Consider the following 26959-nt stretch of genomic DNA (forward strand, 5'->3'; position numbering starts at 1 on the left):
TAGCTTTCTGAATTTCCAATAGGTGGCGGCACTGTGCATAGCCTTCAATACGGCATCATTAACAGAGGTACGTTCCAAGCAGAGAGTTGTCATTGAGTTTCTTTTGTCAGAAAATCACAGCATCACAGGTATTCATAGGTGCTTGCAAAATATCTATGGAGACCTGGTGGTGAACAAACGCACAGTGAGCCATTGGCTGAGGCATCTATCATCATCACAACAAGGTCGTGCAAACCTGTGCGATCTCCCCCGTGTTGGCCCTGGAGGTCACCAATGATAGTGCTGACATGCTCACCGAACAGTTGGAGTATTCATAGGTATGTGCCCACTGGGTTCTTTGCCGCATGACAGAAGACCACAAAAAGCAATAAAGGACCATTTGTGGAGAATTGCTTGTGCATTACAAGGCTGATTGTGACAATTTTTGTCGAACATTATCACAGGTGATGAAACATGGGTTTATCACTTTGAATCGGAAACCAAACAGCAGACAATCGAGTGGAACCACACCGTCTCTCCTAAGAAGAAAAGGTTCAAAGCAGCATCTTCAGCCAGTAAATTCATGGTGATGGTTTTCTGGGACTCTGAACGAGTCGCTCTGATATTCTCCCTCATGGTGATAACGGTCAACTCTGAAGTGTAGTGTGCTACCCTCAGGAAATGGAAGAGATGACTTCGGTGTGTTTGTCATCAGAAAAACCAAACAAACTTCTCCTTCACACAAGAACACAAGGCCTTCCACAAGTATGTGCATTCAAGAGGAGCTCACAAAACTTCGTTGGCTGTTCCTCCTCATCCATTCTACAGTCGGGCTCTCACATCTTCTGACTTCGATGTGTGGGGCCAAATAAAGGTGCACTCCATGGGAAGCAGTGCATGTACGATACGATGGGAAGCTTATTGATGAAGTAGAGTAGTACCATGCGGATATACATGGCCTCCAAGTCAGGTGGCGTAAGGCCGTCGCACTGAACAGAGATTGTGAGGGTTCTGTAGCCAAAAGAGAGGAAAATAATATGGTGTATTGGAATCCTAAATAAAACCAACCCGCTTTCAGAAAAAAAATGTTGTATTTTTTTATTGAACACTCCTTGTATTTTACAGTACACATTTAATGTCTTGTTTACTGCCTGCCCCCCCCCCGGTTTAATTCTAGTCACTATTTCTGTTAGATCTGCAGTTCTCATTACCTATTCAACATAGGAATTTAAAATATTTCAAAATTGTTAGTTCATATTTCAATGAGAAAAGAGAAACGGGTTTTACAAGGTTGGAAAAAGGGCAGGTCACTCAAGACACCACAGTGAGAGGAACCCAATGCTTTAAGGACAAGGAAAAGCAGTAATGAAGGGGGAGGAAGTTACAAAAGCTAGGGATACTTTTTTCTACTTTTAAATGTATTGGTAGCACTGGAATTTCACTTCCTGAAGCTATGTACTTGCGTGCCTTTCAGTATTTTCCATACAATTGGCTCTGTCAAACTTTACAGTGCTATTAAGTTTTATACAATAATCAATTACATACACAGAAAATAACTAGCTTATTTAAGAACTGAAAGATTTTCTGTATCACTCAGAAAAAAAAATTATAATGATTAGTTTATACGAATTCTTCAGTTGAACAGAATTCACTGCATTTTAGCCAAGTTTGTAATACACTGTCATATTTATTTAGCGGTACTGTACTAGCTGGCTTATTGAAAATTTTTTTCCTCAAGTTTTTACAGTTATTACGCACTACAACAAGTCTTGAGGATGGCAAACCCAATAAGTGACTATTTCTGACTCCGTGTACATGCATATCACATCTTATGTTGAATTTTTCCAGATTTTTCTCTAGCATATACAAAACAGTTATATGTATACAGCCTAGATAATGTCATTATGCAGACACATTTAAAGTCATTTCTGCAGAACACTCTGGATGGTAATCCTACAAAACATCTGACTGTCTTCTTCTGCCATCTGAGAATACATTTATCTCCTGGGGAATTGGCCCAGGGCAATATTCCATACTGCAGATGAGAATGGAAGAAAGCAAAATATGACTGGATAAACAACTGTCTGCTCACACTGTTCATTAATTTATACAATAAAAAAGATACATGAGCTAGTTTGTTGCACAGATATTGTATTTGTTCTTCCCAAGAAAGTATTTTGTCTATAAACAGTCCAAGTACTTTTACTGTTTCCTTTTTAATTTTTGGTTACTTTCTGATTAAAAATTATTTCTTCTGTTTTTGTTTGGTTTATGCACAGCTGATCAGCATGACACCAATGATTCGTCACTTGCATCATTTCTCTTTTGTTAGCTGATGGCCTCGGGAGAGCCAGTCATGACAAAACTCTACCATTTGGTGAGCACGGTGTATGAGACAGGCGAAATACCCTCAGACTTCAAGAAGAATATAATAATTCCAATCCCAAAGAAAGCAGGTGTTGACAGATGTGAAAATTACCGAACTATCAGTTTAATAAGTCACAGCTGCAAAATACTAACGCGAATTCTTTACAGACGAATGGAAAAACTGGTAGAAGCGGACCTCGGGGAAGATCAGTTTGGATTCCGTAGAAATGTTGGAACACGTGAGGCAATACTGACCTTACGACTTATCCTAGAAAATAGATTAAGGAAAGGCAAACTTACGTTTCTAGCATTTGTTGACTTAGAGAAAGCTTTTGACAATGTTAACTGGAATACTCTCTTTCAAATTCTGAAGGTGGCAGGGGTAAAATACAGAGAGCGAAAGGCTATTTACAATTTGTACAGAAACCAGATGGCAGTTATAAGAGTCGAGGGGCATGAAAGGGAAGCAGTGGTTGGGAAAGGAGTGAGACAGGGTTGTAGCCTCGTTATTCAATCTGTATATTGAGCAAGCAGTAAAGGAAACAAAAGAAAAATTCGGAGTAGGTATTAAAATTCATGGAGAAGAAGTAAAAACTTTGAGGTTGCCCGATGACATTGTAATTCTGTCAGAGACAGCAAAGGACTTGGAAGAGCAGTTGAACGGAATGGACAGTGTCTTGAAAGGAGGATATAAGATGAACATCAACAAAAGCAAAACGAGGATAATGGGATGTAGTCAAATTAAATTGGGTGATGCTGAGGGAATTAGATTAGAAAATGAGACACTTAAAGTAGCAAAGGAGTTTTGCTATTTAGGGAGTAAAATAACTGATGATGGTCGAAGACAATAAACAGGAAAGGTCAAAGAACAGAGCCCTAAGGTATTCCTCTTTTTATTGGGAGTATTTCTGATCTCTGCTTATTTGCACACAGGAGCTACAGCCTTTTGCTTAAATAAGGTTTGAATAAACTGACTGATTTACCTCCTATCCCATCATACACTAACTTTTCAAACATTATGTCATATGACACTGAGTCAGTTCCTTTGCTTAAATCAATGAGTGTTCCATACAATTGATAGCCTTTTTACGTAGCCTTCATAAACATTATTCACCAAAGCTTCAACTGCTTTTACAGTTGAAAGATTAGACCTGAATTCAAACTATAGCTCATTTAAAATTTTGCTACTTTCAAAATAACTTAATATCTGTTTATGCATGCAATTTTCTATTATCTTGGATATGACTGATACTACTGAAATGAGCCTGTAGTTATTTGGAAGGTTTTTATCACCTTCTTTTTATACACAGGTAATGTAACTGTGAGCTTAAGACGTCTCGGGAAAATTCCACCATCTAGTACTCTGTTGGATAGTGAAAGAAGTGTTATTTTGATTTCCTTTGCTATACACTTTATGATGAAATTACTGGGTCCAAAATAGTCTTCTGTTTTGATTTTCTTGGTTTGTATATCATTTACGAAGGTCATTTTAAGTGATTATGGTCTGTGTAAATTTCTTGCTTGTTTGCACGTGTAAATTTCTTGCTTGTTTGCACGAGTTAGCAGGTCTTCTGCACCTAATTTAGAATTGCTGAGTGGAATGGTAATGCTGACAATATTTACAAAATATTCACTGAGTGTACCACAGTCTACAAGGACACTGTTTTCTTTATTGATATAATTTAATTTCCATTTTGATGACATTCCAGGCTGATTCATATTTATTTTTGGAATTAGTATTCCTCCTAGTACTTTATTATTTCGAATCTGTTGAGTTTTCTGATATTTATGTAATTTTCCTTGTCCCAATCACGTTCATGAGACTTATCTTTTAGAATTAATAGTAGTATCCTGAGTTTGTTAAGCTGTGGAATGTACCACTTGTCGTTAAGATGCTGCTTATGTGTGTTATCAGTATGATATCTCTTGATTATGTTGGAGCACATCTTTTCTACTTTGCACTTAATTCCTGTCGGGAAACTGGAAAAGCATTTGTCAATACTTTTGTCATTATCCTTTATATGAGACCAATCTATTTACTTCAACTGGTCTATCACATTGTTTACATAGGATTCTCCTTGTAGTCTATTATGTCAGTTCACTTCCTCCAGTATTGAGAGCTGAATTTTCAATTTGAAGTCATAGCTCTGAAAGATATGATATTCCTAATTCTATAATACCACATTCAAGAGTGTCTCCGTGTATATTACTAATTATATTATCATGATGCAAATTCAGATAGTTCAACGACTTCAAATAATTAATTATATGAATCACATTTTTTTCTCTTTGTCCTTATATCTATGGTACTTCTCCTGCAATTATAATTTTATTCTGTTTATATTTGGACAGTTGTAATATTAAAGCATTAATTTTTTTTCTATAAATACCATCTCATCAGAGCCCGGAGTTCGATAAACTGAGACAATTACAATTTTTTGTGTATGCATTACACTACCAGCTACTTCAATTATGCCTTCAAGGCATATTCTGCCAAGGTCTATCATCGAGTAATGTAAATCAAGACTGCTTTTAATTTTGATTGAGACCCCACCATGTGATATGCTTTTTCTGCAGTAGCTTGTTACTAGCAAGTATCAAAGTGAAATGCAGAGGTCTATTTCAGACTCTGTCATCCAGTGTTCATTGAAAAACAAAATGCTGCAGTTAATTTTATCAAGCCAGTATTGCAGTTCATTGACTGTACCCCTACGAGATTGTACATTTTAAAGAGAATACTATTATTAGTACAAAAGGAGATTTTGATTTAAATGAATCTTGTATGCTCATTTATTTTCACAGGGTAATCTAAAGTAGCAAAGTTATTTCAGTTAATTAGTTTGCTGCAGTTTCCTCTTGATGTGGTTTCTATCCTTCCTTCTCTTGTAATGTCGTTTTCCCTATAAAATAAGGTACATTAACATGCACGATAGGACTGTCTTTTAAAACAATACTATTGTATTTAGGAATTTCATTTAGCCTATGATCTTGTTTCTCTCTTGACACAGAAATTTCTTCGCACAATAATTTGATGCTCAATGTGCAGAATTTTCTCTAGTTGACTAATATCTAAGACATTGCATTTTGATTAAATGGTGCACAGTTAGTTGATTTTAATGTTGGTATTACAGATCTCATTGTTGATACATGAATTAAAGATCAGGTCACATCTATGAGGTATTGACACAACAACGTTTTCCATTTTACTTGTGTGTAAAAAACTCTTCAAGCCTGTTATACAATTTTTGGTTTCATTATATGCTACATCATTTGCACCAGTCACACAAACAACAAAATCACTGTCCTTCAGTGTATTCTTATGTTCCAGACGTCTTTAATAATGTAACTCTTCAGGCTTTCCCGGCAATCTAATGACATCTTGGGTTGTCGGGTGTTCTGCGGGATATCAGCGTCGTACTTGCACGATATTTCGGTCACATAGCTCGTGGCCCTCATCAGGTGCGACCTGAGACTGTCTCAGGTCGCACCTGATGAGGGCCACGAGCTATGTGACCGAAATATCGTGCAAGTACGACGCTGATATCCGGCAGAACACCCGACAACCCAAGATGTCTTTAATAATGTTTCTCATTCTCATCTGGGTATCACGATACCAGTTACATGGAAATCCACATTCACATGCCGTAAAATGATAGCTAGCTTTCTTCCATGGTTGTCCACAAAAAATAGCGCATTTCAGTTTTTTGTCGGCTGTTCATGATTACTGCTAACTTTCCATTTTGTAACCTTCATATAAATTGGAATGTTCACTTTCAATGTTCACGAAGTCAATGCTACTTTCTGATAATATGCTAATCCTGTTTACGCAAACAAGATTAGTTTTATATAACGAATTTTATTGAGGGTGTAACATGTTTTTAATCACTCTGGTAGGTATTTCTAGAGAAATAGGAAGAGTGAGTTCTTTATGCACTTTTTGCCATTGTTTTCATTGGGAAGAGTGTTTTGAATTGTTTACACATGTATGGCCATTTTTCTCCACTAGCGCACTGTAACCACAAACACACACAAACTTCATATCGTTTGTGGTTTTTTCCATATAACTTTTTTATATGTTAATCTGCTTCAAACACTACTTGAAGGCAATGAAATTTGTGTATAAAAAAGTAAACACTGTAAGAGATACAACAGGAATGTTTACTTTGTATTGGGACTCAGTGTAATATTTGTTTTGAGTATCTTCCATCCTTTCTTTGAGCAACATGACTAGCCCGCCACCGTTTCAAGGCACTTACTCTTCCCATTTTATCACTGATCTTGGTTGTATGTCTGATATCTACTGCTTTCTTTTTGTCTTTCTTTGTGTAGCCCAAGACTGATCTTTCCATTCCTCTTTCAGCTACTGTGAGTTTTCTTAAATGAACTCATTTGATGTCCATGTCCTTTAACCATAAGTTATTATTGGTAGTACACACTGGTCAAACTTTTTCTTCAGCTCAGCTGGCATCTTAGACTTGAAACCTGGAGAGGGTCTTCTGTTACGTTTGCCAGTCCAATTTAATACAGCAGAATATTTCTGTTTTTAAGTCTCCTTTCATATTTACAAATTGACCCAGATAGACATATTCTGTGATCCTTTTCGGTTGTGTATTTCCAACACATACTGTATTTCCCTCCGTGGTCCATTCATTTATCGTGAACTTGATTTTGTTGAAGTTCATTTTTACACCAAATTCAGAGGATATTAATGCAAGTTCATTAATTAATGTTCATTTTTACACCAAATTCAGAGCATATTAACAGAAGTTCATTCACTAATATTTCAAGTTCTATACTATTTGCAAACAGAACAATATCATCAGCAATTCTCAAAGTATTTAACGTCTTTCAGAGACTTATTAATTCCTTTTGTTTTCCAATTCAGTTTAGACACTGCTTTTTCTAAGATGGCTAAAAATAGTTTTGGAGATATAGAGTTATCTTGTTTTAATCCTTTTCAATGGAAATTTCACTGTTTTCTTATAACAACAGTTAGAAACACTGTGGATGTTTAGTGTATGTTGTATAAGATTTTAATAATGCCCTATTTCACTTCTTTTTGCATTAACACACCAAACACACATAGGTGTTTCAGCGAATCAAATGCCTTTTCAATGAGTATTAATTGTTTTGCATAAAGTGAAGGATACAGTAAACTGTCTCAAATCTCTATGAAACCAAGTTGTCTCAGTAGTTTGAGCCAAGTCAACTGTAATGCTCATTCTGGTAGAAAAAATTTTAGTGGAGACTTTGTACAGTACTGACATAAGATTTATATCTTTAGTACTACCTTCCAAATGCCCCTCACAGGCATAAATTAAGAAGAATTTATATCCTGTTATGCCCTACCTTAGAAGAATTGAGTTCCTCCTGAGTGGAAGACGGCATTAGTATTACTTCTATAAGTTCCTGGCACCTTTTATCTTTTCGGATAATGTCAACTAGATATCTTAAACAGCCTTCAGATTTTCCTCCATCCAAGAGCTCTCCTGATATTCTGTTTATGCATTTGGTAATTTCTTCAGTTTTATCATCACCAGTTTTAATGTGCTCAACCATCATCAGTGTCCATTTTCTCAACCTGAAACATATTTATTTATTTATTCTTTGCCCATGGACTCCAGCTGAAAATCCAGCTGAGAGTATTGGGTGTGTAATACAATAGGCTATTAACATCAAACTTGATTTCATTATATATAAATGAAACAAATAATTAATGATATGAATATAATAGAGGGAAACATTCCACGTGGAAAAAATATATCTAAAAAGAAAGATGATGAGACTTACCAAACAAAAGCACTGGCAGGTCGATAGACACACAAACAAACACAAACATACACACAAAATTCAAGCTTTCGCAACAAACAGTTGCTTCATCAGGAAAGAGGGAAGGATAGGGAAAGACGAAAGGATGTGGGTTTTAAGGGAGAGGGTAAGGAGTCATTCCAATCCCGGGAGCGGAAAGACTTACCTTAGGGAGAAAAAAGGACAGGTATACACTCGCACACACACACATATCCATCCGCATATACACAGACACAAGCAGACATTTGTAAAGGCAAAGAGTTTGGGCAGAGATGTCAGTCGAGGCGGAAGTACAGAGGCAAAGATGTTGTTGAAAGACAGGTGAGGTATGAGCGGCGGAAAATTGAAATTAGAAATTAGCGGAGATTGAGGCCTGGCGGATAGCGAGAAGAGAGGATATGCTGAAGGGCAAGTTCCCATCTCTGGAGTTCTGACAGGTTGGTGTTAGTGGGAAGTATCCAGATAACCCGGACGGTGTAACACTGTGCCAAGATGTGCTGGCCGTGCACAAAGGCATGTTTAGCCACAGGGTGATCCTCATTACCAACAAACACTGTCTGCCTGTGTCCATACATGCAAATGGACAGTTTGCTGCTGGTCATTCCCACATAGAAGGCTTCACAGTGTAGGCAGGTCAGTTGGTAAATCACGTGGGTGCTTTCACACGTGGCTCTGCCTTTGATCGTGTACACCTTCCGGGTTACAGGACTGGTGTAGGTGGTGGTGGGAGGGTGCATGGGACAGGTTTTACACCGGGGGCGGTTACAAGGGTAGGAGCCAGAGGGTAGGGAAGGTGGTTTGGGGATTTCATAGGGATGAACTAACAGGTTACGAAGGTTAGGTGGACGGCGGAAAGGCACTCTAGGTGGAGTGGGGAGGATTTCATGAAGGATGGATCTCATTTAAGGGCAGGATTTGAGGAAGTCGTATCCCTGCTGGAGAGCCACATTCAGAATCTGATCCAGTCCCGGAAAGTATCCTGTCACAAGTGGGGCACTTTTGGGGTTCTTCTGTGGAAGGTTCCGGGTTTGAGGAGATGAGGAAGTGGCTCTGGTTATCTGCTTCTGTACCAGGTCGGGAGGGTAGTTACGGGATGCAAAAGCTGTTTTCAGGTTGTTGGTGTAATGGTTCAAGGATTCCGGACTGGAGCAGATTCGTTTGCCATGAAGACCTAGGCTGTAGGGAAGGGACCGTTTGATGTGGAATGGGTGGCAGCTGTCATAATGGAGGTACTGTTGCTTGTTGGTGGGTTTGATGTGGACGGACGTGTGAAGCTGGCCATTGGACAGGTGGAGGTCAACGTCAAGGAAAGTGGCATGGGATTTAGAGTAGGACCAGGTGAATCTGATGGAACCAAAGGAGTTGAGGTTGTCGAGGAAATTCTGGAGTTCTTCTTCACTGTGAGTCCAGATCATGAAAATGTCATCAATAAATCTGTACCAAACTTTGGGTTGGCAGGCCTGGGTAACCAAGGCTTCCTCTAAGCGACCCATGAATAGGTTGGCATATGAGGGGGCCATCCTGGTACCCATGGCTGTTCCCTTTAATTGTTGGTATGTCTGGCCTTCGAAAGTGAAGAAGTTGTGGGTCAGGACGAAGCTGGCTAAGGTAATGAGGAAAGAGGTTTTAGGTAGGGTGGCAGGTGATCGGCGTGAAAGGAAGTGCTCCATCGCAGCGAGGCCCTGGACATGCGGAATATTTGTGTATTAATTAAATTATTAAATAACTAAACAGAAATAGTCTATAAGCATACAAAGTTATTACATGTTTCACATTATACATACACACAAATCCAAACGACATACAGAAATGATAATTTTTAAAGGTACATTTCAGTAATGATATGACATATTTAAATACCATCTTAGTATTCACTCAAACTGTACACACATTTCTCTGTGACATATAGTTTCAAATGATTTTTAAAACATTTTAGGTGTGTTTCCCTTTTAATGATTTTGGGGAGTTTATTACAAAACCTTTTGTCTGCCTCTTCAGGGGCAGTCATAGACAGTTTTAGATTTCTGTTTATCATGTAGTAATTTTCATTTCCTCTTGCACCGTGTTTGTGTACATCTTTATTTAGGAGGTGTTCATCGCTCGACCTTACCGCCATTATGCTTTGGTATATGTACAGTGAATATACTGTCACAATATTATAGTGTACAAAAGCTTGCCTACAGGTCTGTCTTGGTGGTATTTTTGCAATGCATCTCACTGCTGTTTTCTGAATTGTGAATATTCTTTTTAAGTAGTCAGCTTGTGCACTTCCCCATATATGAACTGAATAAGACAAATGTGGGAAGACAAGTGCATAATACATTGATCTGAGGACTTTATCATCCACAGTCTTAGCTGTTTTATGCATGATGAAGATCTGTTTGTTTATCTTTTTACACAGTGCATCTATGTGCTCCCCCCATGCCAAATGTTTGTCTATTATAGTTCCTAGAAAGTTTGTGCTGGTTACTTCTTTAATAGTCTTTCCATTTATATTAACATTTATATTATAATTTTCACTATGCTTGGTCTGAAATACTACATTCTTTGTTTTAGACTGATTCATAAACAGGTTGTTTTGTGTTAAATATTTATTTGCATTTTCGATATTCAGGAGTGCTTCCTTCTCAAGCTCCTTCTGTGTGTCAGCTGTGCAAATGATCGTTGTGTCATCAGCATACATTACAAGTTTCCGATTTATATAGCTAGGGAAGTCATTTACGTACAGTATATATAGTATTGGCCCAAGCCCCGCCCCTCGCGGCACACCGTGTTTAACTGTTTGCAATTCTCATCTGTAGTTTGTTACATTTCCCCCACTAGTGTGTCTGATTTCCGTGCATTGTTTCCTATTTGTAATGTATGATTTAAGTATGTCATAGCAATTTCCTCAAATTCCATACTGATACAATTTCATCATTAATTTTGAGTGGTTCACACAATCAAATGCCTTAGATAGGTCCATAAAAATCCCACAAGTCTTTTGTTGCCTGTCAAGTAAATTAAGAATGTGCTCAATTATATTTGTTGATGCTGTTTTTGTTGACTTCTTTTCTCTGAAACCATGTTGTGATGAATGCAGTATACTGTACTTTGTTATAAAACTTAAAATTCTATTCTTTATCATCATTTCAAAATTTTTAGCAAATGTTGAGATCAATGATATTGGCCTGTAATTTCCTAATTCATCCCTGTTCCCTTTCTTAAATATTGGCGTCACTTTACTTACTTTCAGTGAATATGGAAATATACCTTTTTCTATCGCAGCATTCAGCATGTGTCAATGGTTTTAATATACATTCTCTGCATTCCTTTATGAGATGTGATGTGACACCATCCAAGCCAGATGAATGTTTAATTTTAATTTGTTTTCTTAGGTTTGACACTTCTGTGTCTGTTGTAGGTATGAAAACGACAGTATGATTTGTTTTGTATTGTATTGTATTGTATTTGTATTGTGGGGGGTTTAACAATTTACTTACTGCATTTGTTTTATTTTGTCTTATTAATTCATCTGCTACAGTAATATAATATCTGTAAAAAGTATTGGCTATTTCTAGAGGGTTTGTGTTGCTTTTCCCACTCATCAGTGGGCAGGTGTCCTCTGCCCGATTTGTCGCTTTTCCTCTCTCTTCATTAATGAAAGACCATAAATCTTTTGAGTAGTTCTTTCCCTTATCTATAGACATCCTGATGAATGATGCTTTAGTTTCTCTGATAAAACTACAGTACTCTTTCTTTTTTATTTTATACAGTGTGTTGTAGGCCTTAGTATTTTTTTTTTGTTTTTTTTTTTTTTTTTTTTTTTGTTTTTGTTTGGAGAGGTCATAATACACACTCAGATTATTTCTGGCATGGATTACTTCTCCAGTCACCCAGCTTTTCTTTTTTTGTTGCTTTTTGACAAGCCTTTTACTAACAGGACATGTAACACCAAAATAATAATTAAATAAAGAAAAAAAACTGGTTCCATTTGGTGTTTGCATCTTTAGCTGGATATATTGTTTCCCAGTTTTCTGCCTCTAACATCTTTTTTAGCAGATTTATGTTATGTGGGTAGTTCTGTCTTCTCATCTCCCATATCTTCTGCACTGAATCACTAGTATTTATATTTATGTCTATCATGGTTGCAAAATGGTCTGCTAATGTGGAGTTTATTACATGTGTATCACAATACCATGTAGGAATATTTGTTATTACATGATCAATTATAGTTTCACTATGCTTTGTTACTCTGGTTGGTTTATCTATTTTTATTTTTAGATTGTATATGCACAATAAGTCCAGTAGGGTCTAGGTATTGTGTGTTTTTTCTTGTGTCTATGTTCAGATCTCCTATAATGATCAAATAAGCATATGTTTTTGAGAGGTGTTGAATTATATCTTCAAGCTGTTCAAAAAAGGTTTTAATTACACCATTTGGTGATCGATACAAACCTAATACACAACATAAATTCCCAGCAATTTTAGTTTCCAATGCTGTAGCTTCAAAGCTCAATTCTATTACATTTATGGCTTTGGTTGATTTATAGTTAGAAAAAATAGCAACCCCACCACTTTTATAGGAAGTTCTGCAAAAACTGGCTACTTTCACATAATTCTTCAAGTTGTACATTCCTATGTGATCAGTATTTAACAATTCATTGCAGCAAATATTTGTTAAAAAGTGTACAAAGAAACAAACAACTGAGGTGAACCTTTGAAAAAATGTAAACAAAACAGCAGTTTCTTTTAAGTAACAACTAAAAAACGACGTTGTACCATTTATTAACTTTATTATTGTTTCCAGGTTTCCAATAAACTCTGCTTCCTACCATCTCCCTTCTTTAGCAAAAATAAGCAAACAGATTATAGCATTCTTTTTAAAACCCAAGTGGGAATCAATAAAAATACATACCAAGATAAAAAAAATGCATCCATTACTTTCGTATTGTAATCAAAATACTCATGTTTCAATAATTATCCACAATGGTTCAGCATTTACAGAATAAAGACATCTTGATTTATCTTGGCAGACAAGTATTGTATCCAGAAAAGATGAAGTATAAATATTCTGTACTAGCTGCAACAGGCAGAAGAAATGCTTTGTTGGTGCTGCACATTTCTTGATTTTGACTGAGATAAACTCACTCTACAGTGTTCTTCTTTGGCATGCCAGTTTAGTAGTTGGCACACAAATAGCTAAATAAAAAATCCAGCAATTTGTACATTTGTTTATATGTAAAAGTGGACATTGGAATTTTTCTCTGTGTCACACGATATGTGCAAGAGTCATGTCCTGTTTGAAATTTGAGATTCGTATATTTTACTGTTCGTGTCCCTTTTGCAATCTTCCACTGATTGTATCATTGCTTATTTGTATAGTGAAATTTACAAGTGCTGCGATAAACTCCTACTGTTACTTTATTGTCAACTGTAGGCTTAAAACTTATTTGTGCACTTTTGAGAACAGTAAGCCTATCCTCATTCAAAACAATCTTTCTCTAAGCTTGCAAAACTACATTTTCATAAGTTACCACTATGAGTCTTTTCAATAACATTTTTATGTAGCAAATCATTGTTTGTGATTCACAGTTACTGCCAAAGAATACATCACCCCAAATATTCAGATATCAACACAAAAAATATGCACTTTTGAGAATTTACAATTGTTACAATTGTCCTGTGCACAATCTAATTTGTAGTAAATCACTACTTGTGATTTCATAACTGTAGCAGATATTGTAATTAACATATTGGTTTACAGCTAGCTTTTCTCAAGGAGTAGTATATATTATCTACATTTATCATAAATTAACTCAATTTTTGAGTTTTTTAGCAACTATAATTAACCTCAAAAAGTTTTGGGAAACTAGTTTTTCTGTTGCCATATTAGAAATCTCATTGCTTCAGTTCTTTCACAGAATTAGTACTTATTTAGCTCAAGGGACTACAAGATGATCAGCAGGCTTACTATAAAGTTATTTGTTCACTGCTGTGTAACACAATGCACCAGCCAAAATGCAGCCGCACTGTGAATGCTGTTCTCAAAGATGGGAAGAGTTGGTTGACTTCCATAAACAGCTGAAAATCACCTCAACTACCATCAAATGATTGGTAACTGCTGGGAATGAGTGTGTTGGACGAGCTCCTGAGAGTCATGTGCCTGTGGTAACAGTATCAAAAGTATTCCTAAAGTACTATCTTCTCCTGTGGACCCTGTCTCCTCCGCGAAAGTATGGCATCTTTCATTACTTGTCCACTTGAATGTGAGTGGTATTTCACTGGTAGATCTAGGCATCCCTTACACTGTGGATGGAGACCAAGGACGACTCAGTGTGTTGTACAGATCCCCCATAACCAACAAGTTCGAGGTGCTGTCTTTAACTAAGCCAGTGGAACTCACTTCATCTGTTTTGGGGAAACCTATTTTGTCTGGTGTTAAGAGGAGGAAAATGCAAAAAGGTCTAGTAATCGCCAGCAGTTCAAACATATGGTGAATGATGGTCCCTTATGCAAATGGTAGCAAGAGGCAGGAAATGACATCACACTCAGTTTCTATGCCTTGGGGCCTCATTCAACATACTGAAGAGGCTGTTAAAGCAGCCATTAAGTGAATAGGGTGTAACTAACTGCAGATTGTAGTGCACATTGGAACAAATAATGCCTGTCGTCTGGGCTCTGAGGTCATACTTCGATTAAGAAGACCAGCCTTGCACATGGGGTTTCAACAAAGTTCACAATTTGCAGCATTGTCCCCAGAACTGATTGTCACCTCTTAGTTCTGAGTCCAATGGAAGGACTGAGCCAGAGATTTAAAAGGTTCTGTGACAAACTAGGCTGCGACTTCCTGGACTTGGGCCACAGGGTTGAGAACTGTAGTGCTCCCTGAATGGATCAGGTATGCACTACACCATCAGAAGCTGCTACTCAGGTAGCTGGCAGTGTGTGGGGTGCACACAAGGTTTTTTTAGAGTAGGCAACAGTCCTTCCAACCCAGATAACGACAGCTGTAGGAAACCCAGAAGTATGAGTGTAAGATTGAAATAAATGCTCTCAGAGGTGCTCCTACCGGTAAACTCTCAAAACATTTGCAACATAGTGCCACAGTTTGAAGCCCTCATGAAAAGCAATTAAGTTCACATAATACTAGGTACAGAAAGCTGGTTGAAACCTGGAATTGATAGCAGTGAGATACTTAGGGAAAATTTAACTGTATATTGAAACAATAAGCGAATGGGAAATGGAGGTGGTGTATTTGTCACATTAGACAAGAAACTCAGATCCACTGATATGGAAATTGAAGTGGCATCTGAGATTGTTTGGGCAAGACTCAGTATCAGGGGTTGGCATAAAATGGTAACTGGATCGTTCTATCTCACAGCAGACTCATCCCCTGAAGTAATGAAAAACTTTAGAGAAAACCTTAGTTTGCTTGTAAGTAAGTTCCCCCAATACTATTGTAACATGATTACAGTAGTACTGGGGAAACTTACTTTAATCATCCACCAATCAACTGGGAAAATTTCAGCTCTGTTGGTAGTGGGAGTAATAAGACATCCTGTGAAGCATAGCTTCTCTGAAAACTACCTAGAAAAGGTAGTTTGGAACCCCCCTCATGACGGAAATGTGTTCACTCAAATGGTAACAAATAGACCTGACCTCTTTGGGGATACCCACATCGAAATGGGTATCAGACCATGATGCAGTTGTTGAACAAGCAGAAAGATATACAGGGTGGTCCCGAATTCATGGTACAAACTTTAATGGTAGGTACAGGACATTGTAACAAGGATTTATTGTATAGGAATGTATAGTCGCAGGTGACGCGGTGAGGCGTAAACAGGGGAAAGAGAAATGGAGTGATCGGTTGGTGTCACTGCCGGTAGAGGGCAGTAGATGAACATGATGTATCGCAGTAGGGACAAGCGCCATTCACAATTGTGCTGCCGTAGACGATGGGTGACTTTACGTATGCAGAAAAAGCAGACATGCATTACATGTACGGCCGTGCAAATGGTAACGCCAGAGCAGCGTTACGAATGTATCGCGCGGAGTATCCTAATCGACGAATGCCGGATCATAGAATTTTTCAACGGTTACATCGTCAACTTTGTGAAACAGGTACGTTCGACGTCAACAGACATGACGCTGGTCGATTAAGAGCTGTACGCACTCCAAGACTGGAAGAACGCATCTTGAACATAGTGGCTGATAGACCCGAGTCAAGCACAAGAACTGTTGCGCGTGACGTACATGTGAGTCATCAGACTGTATGCAGAGTGTTAAATGAAAATCGCTTACACCCCTTCCATTTTCAAAAAGTACAAGCATTGAATCCGGCAGATTATCCTCTTCGCGTGAACTTCTGCCAGTGGTTGTTGCAGCAATGTGCGTTGCAGCCGGATTTCGTAGGTCATGTGCTATTTACAGATGAAGCGACATTTTCACGCGAGGGTGTCTTTAATGCGCACAATTCCCATGTGTGGGCAACAGATAATCCACATGCAACGCGTCCACATGCGTATCAACAACGTTTCGGTATTAATGTGTGGGCTGGTATTGTGAACGACTTTTTGATTGGGCCATACTTACTACCCACGCGACTCTGTGGCGAAAGCTATCTTATTTTTCTGCAAGAAGTGTTACCAGAACTGCTGCAAGATGTTCCGCTCGCCATTCGTAACCGCATGTGGTTTCAGCACGATGGAACGCCAGCACACTTCAGCACTGCTGTACGGAATTACCTGAATGCCACGTGTGGTGCTAGATGGATTGGGCGTGGTGGACCAGTCCCTTGGCCACCCCGATCTCCTGATTTCTCTTGCCTCGATTACTTTTTATGGGGACATCTTAAGAGTCTTGTTTATGAGACTCCAGTTGACTCAGATGAGGATCTCGTTGCTCGCATATCTGTAGCTGCTGCAGGTGTGCGTGAAATACCAGGCATCTTTGAACGTGTACGCCAATCGCTGCACCGACGCTGTCAAGCATGTATCGCTCATGGTGGACGCAATTTTGAACACTTACTGTAAACATGACACTTGTCAACAACGATTTCAATAAAATCTTTCGTTTTCCTTTCGGCCGTTATTTCCCCTGTTTACGCCTCACCGCGTCACCTGGGACTATACATTCCTATACAATATATCCTTGTTACAATGTCCTGCACCTACCATTAAAGTTTGTACCATGAATTCGGGACCACCCTGTATATGTTCAGTAAACTAGATAAAAACTAGTAGTGCCATATCTCAATGAAGAACATGAAACTTTAAGCACAGGGCAGGGGCAGGTAGAGAAACTATGGTGTAAGTTTAAAAGGATAGTTGACCATGTACTGGATAGATATGTACCCAGTAGAACAGTTCTTAATGGGAGGGATCCTCCATGGTACACAGTCACTGTAAAGAAACTTCTAAAGAAACAGACACTACCACATAATAGGTGTAAAGCGAAGTGTAGGACTATAGACTGAGAGATGCTGAATGCAACGCATTTGGCTGACAAGAGAGCTATGAGTGAAGCCTTCAGTGAGTACTGTAGCAGAATATTATCAAATGATATGTCACAAAACGCAAAGAAATCCTGGTTGTATGTAATGGCTGTTAGTGACACCCAAGTTAGTGTCCAGTCCCTAGTGAATAAAACAGCAACTGAAATTGAAGGTAGCAAAGCAAAAGCTAATTCCATTTTCAAATGTTCTTTTACAAAGGAAAAACCAGGAGAATTGCCCCAATTTAACCCCTGTACCACTGAAAAGATGAGTGAAATCAGCATTAGTGTCAGTGGTGTTGAGCAGCAGCTGAAACTGTTGAAATTTAACAAGCTCCAGGGCCCAGTGGAATCATTAGCAGATTCTATACTGAATTTGCAGCTGAATTAGCCCCTCTTCTAACTACAATCTATCATAGATTCCTCGAACGAAAAGTCATGCTCAGTAGTTGGAAGAAAGCAGAGGTCACCTCCTCTACTAGAAGGGTAGCAGAAGTGACCCAAAAAACTGCCATCCAATATTCTTGACATTAATTTGTTGTAGAATCTTAGAATATATTCTGAGCTCAGATATAATGAGGTATCTTGAACAGAATGACCTCCTCAATGTGAACAAGCACAGATTCCAAAAACATTGATCCTGTGAAACTCAACTCTCACTTTTCTCACATAACATACTGGAAGTTGTGGATCAAGGCAGTCCTGTAGATTCAGTATTTCTCGATTTCTGAAAATCTTGTGACTTGGTATCACACCTACACTTATTGTCAAAGTTCAATCATATGGGCTATCAAGTGAAATTTGTGACAGGATTGGAGACTTTTTGCTAGGGAAGACACAGCATGTTATCTTGGAAGGAAAGTCGTCATCAGATGTAGAAGTAACTTCAGATGTGCCCCAGAGATGTGTGTTGGGGCCCTTGTTGTTCATGTTGCATATTAATTACCTAGTAGAAAAATTAAAAGTAAAATCATAATTTTTGCAGATGATGCAGTAGTCTATAAAGAGGTATGGTCTGAAAGAAGCTGCATAAATATTCAGTCAGATCTTGATAAGATTTCAAAGTGGTGTGAAGATTAGCAACTTGCTTTCAATGTTCAGAAATGCAAAATCGTACACTTCACTAAACAAAAAAATGTAGTATCCTATGATTATAACATCAAAGAGTCACTGTTGGAATAGGTTGGCTGGTTGCTTGGTTGACTGAATGATTTAAAACAAAACTACTAGGTCATGAGTCTGTTTTTCCTGCAACAGAGATATCTACATGACTTTGGATCTGAGATGGCCTACCACACAAAACCCAGACTCCAAGGTCTACCTAACATCAATGAAGTATAGATAAGGGTCGAGAAAGAAGAAAGGGAGACATAGGAAGAAATGCAAGTGAGGTGCACCAACTAGGGAGCAGCCAGAAGCTCGCAAAAGCAGAGTGAGGACATATATACCTCGGTTCCCCACCATTTACCAAAGGTACCGCACTCAGAAATTGCCTAGGAAAGACTAACACGGACAGGGTAACAGAAGAACAGATAAACAAAAGACGAACAAGTCAAACAGACCACACAAGACAGGGGAGGAAGAGTCAAAGAGCAGGTAAGGTGATGGCTGTGGTGCACTACCAAGGCCAGGCTGCTGCAGCCCAGTCTGGGCAAAGGGAGCAACAGTGTGTTCTGCCAGCCCCTCAATGAGCCAACAATATTAATTGGCTCTCCTGTAAAGAGTGTGGTAAAAGCCCCCTTCACAAATAGGACGTAAAGCAAGTCAGTTGCTGAGGCATTATCTCCTAGCACCAGAGGTAGCGAGTGAGGGAGATTACAAGTCTGCCACAGGGTGGATAGGTTGGAACAGTTCACCAAAATGTGGGCCACCATCAAATAGGAACCACAACAACAGTGGAGTGGATCTTCACAATGAAGGAGATGACCATGAGTCAGCCAAGTACGGCCAATATGGAGCCAGCAAAGCAATGCAGAGTCTTTGTAAGAGCTCTGCATGGAGGACCTCCACAAATTCATAGTTTCCTTTATCACCACTAGTTTGTTTGGTGAAGTCACAGCGAGCCATTCCATCACTGCTGGAGTAGGTCAACTCATACGAATATGTGGATGTAACACTTTGTAGGAATGATCACATAGGCTCAGTTGTGGATAAAGCAGGAGGTAGACTTCGGTTTAGTGGTAAAATATTGGGAACTGCTATCAGCCTACAAAGGAGATTGCTTACAAACCAGTTGTGTGACTCAATGTAGAATATTGCTCAAGTGTATAGGACTGGGATATTGAACATATAGAGAGAAGGGTAGCAAGAATGGTCACGGGTTTGTTTGACTTGTGGGAAAGTGTTACAGAGTTGCTGAAGAAACTGAACTGGCGGTCTTTTGAAGATTGTTAGTAGACTTTCTTGGGATAGTTTACATCTAAGTTTCAAGAACCAGCTTTAAATGATGATTCTGTGAATATACAACAACCGCCTACACATCACTCACAAAGGGCCAAGATAATATTAATTATAGCAAACACAGAGGCATCCAAACAACCATTCTTCCTGCACTCCATACCTGAATAGAATGGGAAGAAACCCTAATAACTGGTACATGCACTTAATGGTGGTTTGCAGAGTATAGATGTAGACGTAGATATACTTCTACATATACATGTAAATAAAGTTACTTCTACATCTGTTGACAACTTTTCATTCAGGATAAAATGCTGTATCATCCGAATCAAGAAATCCTCCCCCCAGACACATTATTATTATTATTATTATTATTATTATTATTACTATTACATTTGAGCTAAAAGTAAACTCTATGATTCTACAACAGATAGAGGTCAAAGATTTTGGAAGGTAGTTTGGTGAAATAGTTCTGTTACCCTTTTTGTAGACTGAGGGGTCTTGTGCTTTCTTCCAACTCTTGAGCACAGTTTTTTGTCTGTGGCATCTACAGTATACTATGGTTAAAAGAGAGGCTAGACCAGCCAAAATTCTACTTAGAATCAGACAGTAATTCCACTGGGCACTGGAGAGTTTTTCAGTATTAGTGATTTAAGCTATTTCTCAATGCCGCTGATATTGGTGTGGTTCAGGGGTCACACATTGGTGTGGTTCATGTTGATTCTGTCAGTAGGTGGGATTATACTAGGCATGGCCTTCACCTCAACAGGAAGGGGAAGGGTAAATTGGCTGGGGAAATAGCAGGAAAGTTAAAGGGGGGAGGCACTGTCATGAGTGGTAAAATACCAGTGGTTATAGGATTCAGAAAAGACCCTTTTTTAGGGTAGGGAGGACAGAAAGAAAACAAATTTTAAGAGAGGTTAGAACTGAGACAAACCTTCAGTTTGAGAAAGAAATCAAAAAACATAATTCCAGCTTATTACATCAACATAAACAGCCATTGGTTAAGAATTTTCAACTGTCAGCAGATATTTTAACTCCATCCAATTTTAAGTCAGTCAATGTGAAATGTCAGCTATCTTTATTGCATCAAAATATTCGAGGACTGAGAAATAAAATTAATGAATTAACTATCTGCATAGATGAATTAGAGTCTTCAAACCCAGCTGACATAATCTGCCTCTCTGAACATCATGTGACCACTGGTATAGAACTTTTAAGTGTTACAGGGTTTAGGTTAGCATCTCACTATTGTAGATCAGAAATGGAGAAAGGAGGAGTTGCCACATTCATCAGGAACTGTCATAAATTTAAGAACATAGACATTCATAAATTTTGCCTAGAACAGCATATGGAAGCATGTGCAACAGAATTAGAATTTCACAAAAAATCTTTCATAATATTAAGTGTATATCGAGCACCTGCAGGTAACTTTAATCTGTTTGTAAACCACCTTGAAGCTGTACTGGCCCATTTAACAACCAAAAACAAAGAAATAGTGGTTGCTGGTGATTTCAATGTAGATTTCCTTAAAGACTCTCCCAATAAGAACCTATTTGAGTTAGTAACACTATCATTCAACTTAATTCCCACAGTAAAGTTCCCCACTAGGATAACCACTTGCTCACAAACAGCCATTGATAATATCTTTATAGAAAAGTCAAATGAACAAAATTATATTACAAAACCAATAGTCAATGGCCTCTCAGACCATGACATGCAGTTCCTTCTGTTAAATGTTAATACTGAACAAGATATAAAATCTGTTAAATCTGAGCTCAAGAGGGTAATCAGTAAGCCAAAAATTGATTATTTTAGGACACTCCTCAGAGACATTCACTGGACTGATGTTTACAGTGCTCATGGCATGAATGAAAAATATAACATTTTTGCTAATAAAGTGCTTACCTTATTTGAACACTGCTTTCCCCCAAAACTTACCAAGGTTAGAGCAAAGTCTACAAAGAAGCCATGGATTACTCGAGGAATAGGGGTATCTTGTAAAACAAAAAGAAAACTGTATCTGTCAATCCGAAACATTTCCAATGTTGATGCTATAGCACATTATAAGAAATACTGCAAAATATTAAAGACTGTAATACGGATGTCAAAGCAAATATATTACAAGGAAAAGATAGTCATATCAGATAACAAAATAAAGACAATATGGGATATAGTGAAGGAGGAGACCGGTAGAACCAGACATGAAGAGGAACAAATAGCATTAAGAGTAAATGATGCATTGGTGACAGATGTGTATAGTGTTGCAGAACTTTTTAACAAACATTTTATAACTGTTACTGAAAAGATGGGGTTGTCAGGTTCGGTAGATGCTGCTATGGATTACCTTAGACCAGACATTTCAAGTAACTTCCATAATATGAATTTGACCCTCACTACCCCAACAGAAATAATGTCCATCATAAAATCTTTAAAATCAAAAACATCTAGTGGATATGATGAAATATCAACAAAGTTAATTAAAGAATGTGATTCTGAGCTAAGTAACATATTAAGCTATCTGTGTAACCAGTCGTTTATCAGTGGAATATTTCCCGAATGGCTGAAATATGCTGAAGTTAAGCCACTGTTTAAGAAGGGAGATAAAGAAATAGCATCAAATTTCCGTCCAATTTCACTGTTGCCAGCATTCTCAAAAATTTTCGAAAAAGTAATGTACAGTCGTCTTTATAACCATCTTATCTCAAATAACATACTGTCAAAGTCACAGTTTGGATTTCTAAAAGGTTCTGATATTGAGAAGGCTATCTACACTTACAGTGAAAATGTACTTAATTCATTAGACAAAAAATTGCAGGCAACTGGTATATTTTGTGATCTGTCAAAGGCATTTGACTGTGTAAATCACAATATCCTTTTAAGTAAACTAGAATATTATAGTGTAACAGGAAATGCTGCAAAATGGTTCAAATCTTATATCTCTGGCAGGAAACAAAGGGTGTTATTAGGAAAGAGACATGTATCAAGCTATCAGGCATCATCCAACTGGGAACTAATTACATGTGGGGTCCCACAAGGTTCCATTTTGGGGCCCTTACTTTTTCTTGTGTATATCAATGACCTTTCATCAGTAACATTACCAGATGCCAAGTTTGTTTTGTTTGCTGATGATACAAACATTGCAATAAATAGCAAATCAAGTGTAGTCTTAGAAAGATCAGCCAATAAAATATTTGTAGACATTAATCACTGGTTCCTAGCCAATTCTTTGTCACTAAACTTTGAAAAAACACACTACATGCAGTTCAGAACTTGTAAGGGGTGTCCCAAGAGTATATGTCTAACATATGATGACAAGAAGATAGAAGAAGTGGACGGTGTTAAATTCTTGGGATTACAGCTTGATAATAAATTCAACTGGGAGGAGCACACCACAGAACTGCTGAAGCGTCTTAACAAATCTCTGTTTGCAATGCGAATTTTGTCAGACATAGGGGATATAAAAATGAAAAAGCTGGCATACTATGCTTACTTTCATTCCATAATGTCATATGGGATTATTTTCTGGGGTAATTCATCAAGCCAAGCTAAAGTTTTCCGGGCACAAAAACGTGCAGTAAGAATTATATGTGGTGTGAACTCAAGAACATCCTGCAGAAGCCTGTTTAGGGAACTAGGGATACTAACTACAGCTTCCCAATATATTTATTCCTTAATGAAATTTGTCATTAAAAATATATCACTTTTTCAAACCAATAGCTCAATTCATGGAATCAATACTAGAAATAAGAATAATCTTCACAAGGATTTAAAGTCACTTAGTCTTGTACAAAAAGGTGTGCATTATTCAGGAACACACATTTTCAATAACTTGCCAGCAGCCATAAAAAGCTTAACAACCAATGAAATTCAGTTTAAGAGAAGCCTAAAGGATTTATTGGTGGCCAACTCCTTCTACTCCATTGATGAATTTCTGAGGAAAACCAACTGATTTGTATATAAGTACAACATATCTTCTGCACAATTTCAGTGCAGTAATGTGTTCACTGAAAATTTGTGTGTGTGTGTGTGTGTGTGTGTGTGTGTGTGTGTGTGTGTGTGTGTGTTTTATATTTATAATGAAACTTGGATTTTTGAGTGCAGTATGTAATTAGAAACAAGAATACATGCATTTTTTATAAAAATGATGATTACATATAATTAGGATACACTGTGTGTGTAAGTATAATCTAACTTCTGCACCATTTCAGTGCAGTAATGTGTTCATTGTAAATAAGTATTACAGTAGTTGTATTACATGTTTCTTACCTTATAAATAAATAAAAAACTTTTTTATTTTAAATTCAGTGCAATAGTATTTGTAAAATGACTCTTAGTGTTCATTAAAAAATGACGATCATTCCACTTGGGACCTGTGGAATGGTACATTAGCTTATTTGTTTTAGTTTAAATATTTGTCATGTATTGTTGTTTTTCTGACATGTTCCACATCCTGGAGGACCTCCTCACTACGGATCAATTGGAATGAAAGTAAATCTAATCTAATCTAATCTATAACACTTTCCCACAATATATCTTTATTTGCCACTGAGCATTAACATAACGAAATAAGCTATATTTCACTCATCTTTCCAGCGGTGAAAGAATCAAATTGGAGAAATACTCTTAGCTTTCCCTTTGTAAAGGAATATTTGGAAAAGAAAGTCAGAATTTATTTTTTTGCCTTGCTACCATCAATTTCAGTTCATGCGTTTTTTTCTAAGAGGTTTATCAAAAAAAAATTCTGCTACTGATAGTTGCTTAACACTTCACACACTGCCTTTTTGATACCCCAAGATGTTTTATTTACAATGTCTATGAACATACTCTCCTATGCTTTGTTTCACACTGACTGTGCAGTGGGTGCTGTTTCCTTAGAAGTTCCTTTTCAGATACTGAGTACCATGGATGTAGGATCCCCCCTCCCCACCCAGTCACAAACCGTTCCAGTAACTAAATATCTATCCAGTGCCTGGTCAACTATTATTCTAAACTCTAGGCAAAGCTCTACTATGTGCTCCTGCGCAAAGCTTAATGTTCCAACTTTAGTTGTTGAGTTATGACACAAGTCTTTTCATCTACTGTCTGAAAATATAAAATCCAGGATGGGACTATATTATGAAAACGATACTGTCTAATCAAAAATGTAATATTTATTCCCATTTTAACTGCCATTAGTACTAGGGCAACAACTGTTGCTAATAGCATCTCATGGGCACATATCAGTATTAACATGGACATCTCAAAGGTCAGGTTTATTTGTCGCCAGGTAGTCTAATACATTTCCATCAAGTGTAGACTTCCGAACTATCTGTTCTAGGTATTTTTCAGAAAGGCTTTTAGTACTGGGTCACAGGACATCTTGTCACACCCACCATTTACAAAACTCCTCAGTAATCTAAATGAATCAATGCCATGCAAGTTCAAAGCAGTGTCAGTCATTTACAACAGCTATCAATTGTATTAGGAGACAGTTGCTATGGCTGCTTAACATTACACTGAGATATTCTAATAGCCCAACCTTATTTTTTAAAGTTTTGAGTCTTAAGGACATGAAACACTTCTGATTACTATGAGATCGTTTGTTACAAACGGAAAAAGCAGCCTAATTTTAATTTTGATTTGACCGTGGCCTAACTGATAAATGCTAAACAGATTTAGATGCTTCAGGAGTCGTTTCTAATGAGGATGCGGCTGCTCAAAAATTTTCAACACAATGATAAAGTGTTATTGCAATAACTAATGCCAAGATGTTTTACACTGATTGACTGTTATGTCCTGTTTAGACACTATATGAGGCAGACACTACTTTTGTTTCACACTTCTGATAATGGTTAATCTCATAAGAGGTCAGAATTCTTGGCATTACATCACAAGCTGTAACAGTGGTGAACACACACAATCCACACTGCAATCCAGTATGTGGCCAGTGCAGTCGATGCGAATGTGAATGTATGGGCCACTGTAAACCTTTACAAACACTTTTCAGAAATATCACATGTCACAAATTGGTAATGTTTTGCTCAGGGTCAACTCGCAGCAGTGGGGACCCACACAGCCAATATGACATGACATATAGTTCACGGCTCTGCCCAAACTCAGAGAATTCCAAACTCAAACTTGAACTCTGCTGACACTTCATCACTAGCGCTTGACAATCTATTTTGCTTACCATCAACCTATGTGAGGTAAAAACGTGTTTATCTTTGGGTAAGGGATCGTGGACCCCATCATCATCATCATCTTCATTGTTTCTCACCTGCAGTTTCCCAGGTGAGTGTATAAGTGCTTGCCACCTCCTCCTGGCCTTTATACATCATCTGTACCCAAGACAACTTCCCATTTGTGTCCTTTCTCCTCCACATCTGTTCTTACAGTTTCTATCCAGCATTTTCTTGGTCTTCCCCATGGTCTTCTTCCTATGAGATTCAGGTTGAAATACTTTTCAGCAGGTCTTTCGCTGTTCATTCTCAATATGTGCCCGTACCACTGCAGCCTGTGTTTCTTCATGACACTGGTAACAGGAAACTCAATACCAGCTACTTTTCTATTCACCTCATTCCTGATTTTGTCCTTTCTAGTTGTTTGATTCATAGATCTAATTAATCTCATTTCTTTTGCCCGAGTTCTGTTGAAGTCTTTGTTTAGTAGGGTACATGCTTCTAAACCATACACAAGGACTGGTACGAAATAGGTGTGGTACATGGTCGCTTTCACTTTTCGTAGCATTTTATCATTCCAGAAAAGATTTCTGATTTTACTGTGAAAATTGGATGCTTTCTGTGTCCTGATGAGTACTTCCTGCTTAATCGTGTTGTCTTTTGAGATCATGCTTTCTAGGTACTTGAAATGGGAAACAGATTCTACTTTGACTCCTCCTAGAAATATATTTGAGGTTGTTCCTTGACTATTGATGGTCATTTTTACTGTCTTT

General features: G+C 37.8%; 1 protein-coding gene across 1 annotated transcript in view; it reads right to left on the bottom strand.

Annotated features, from left to right (window-relative positions):
• LOC126456397 (uncharacterized) overlaps nucleotides 1-26959 on the bottom strand; it is a 438969-nt gene that overhangs the window by 263303 nt on the left and 148707 nt on the right. Inside the window, exon 10 of the mRNA XM_050092153.1 lies at nucleotides 7696-7927. Coding sequence (XP_049948110.1) covers nucleotides 7696-7927 — 232 coding nt within the window. The remainder of the gene's footprint in view (nucleotides 1-7695; nucleotides 7928-26959) is intronic.

The sequence above is a fragment of the Schistocerca serialis genome, chromosome 1, assembly GCF_023864345.2.
Source record: "Schistocerca serialis cubense isolate TAMUIC-IGC-003099 chromosome 1, iqSchSeri2.2, whole genome shotgun sequence".
Lineage (NCBI taxonomy): Eukaryota > Metazoa > Arthropoda > Insecta > Orthoptera > Acrididae > Schistocerca > Schistocerca serialis.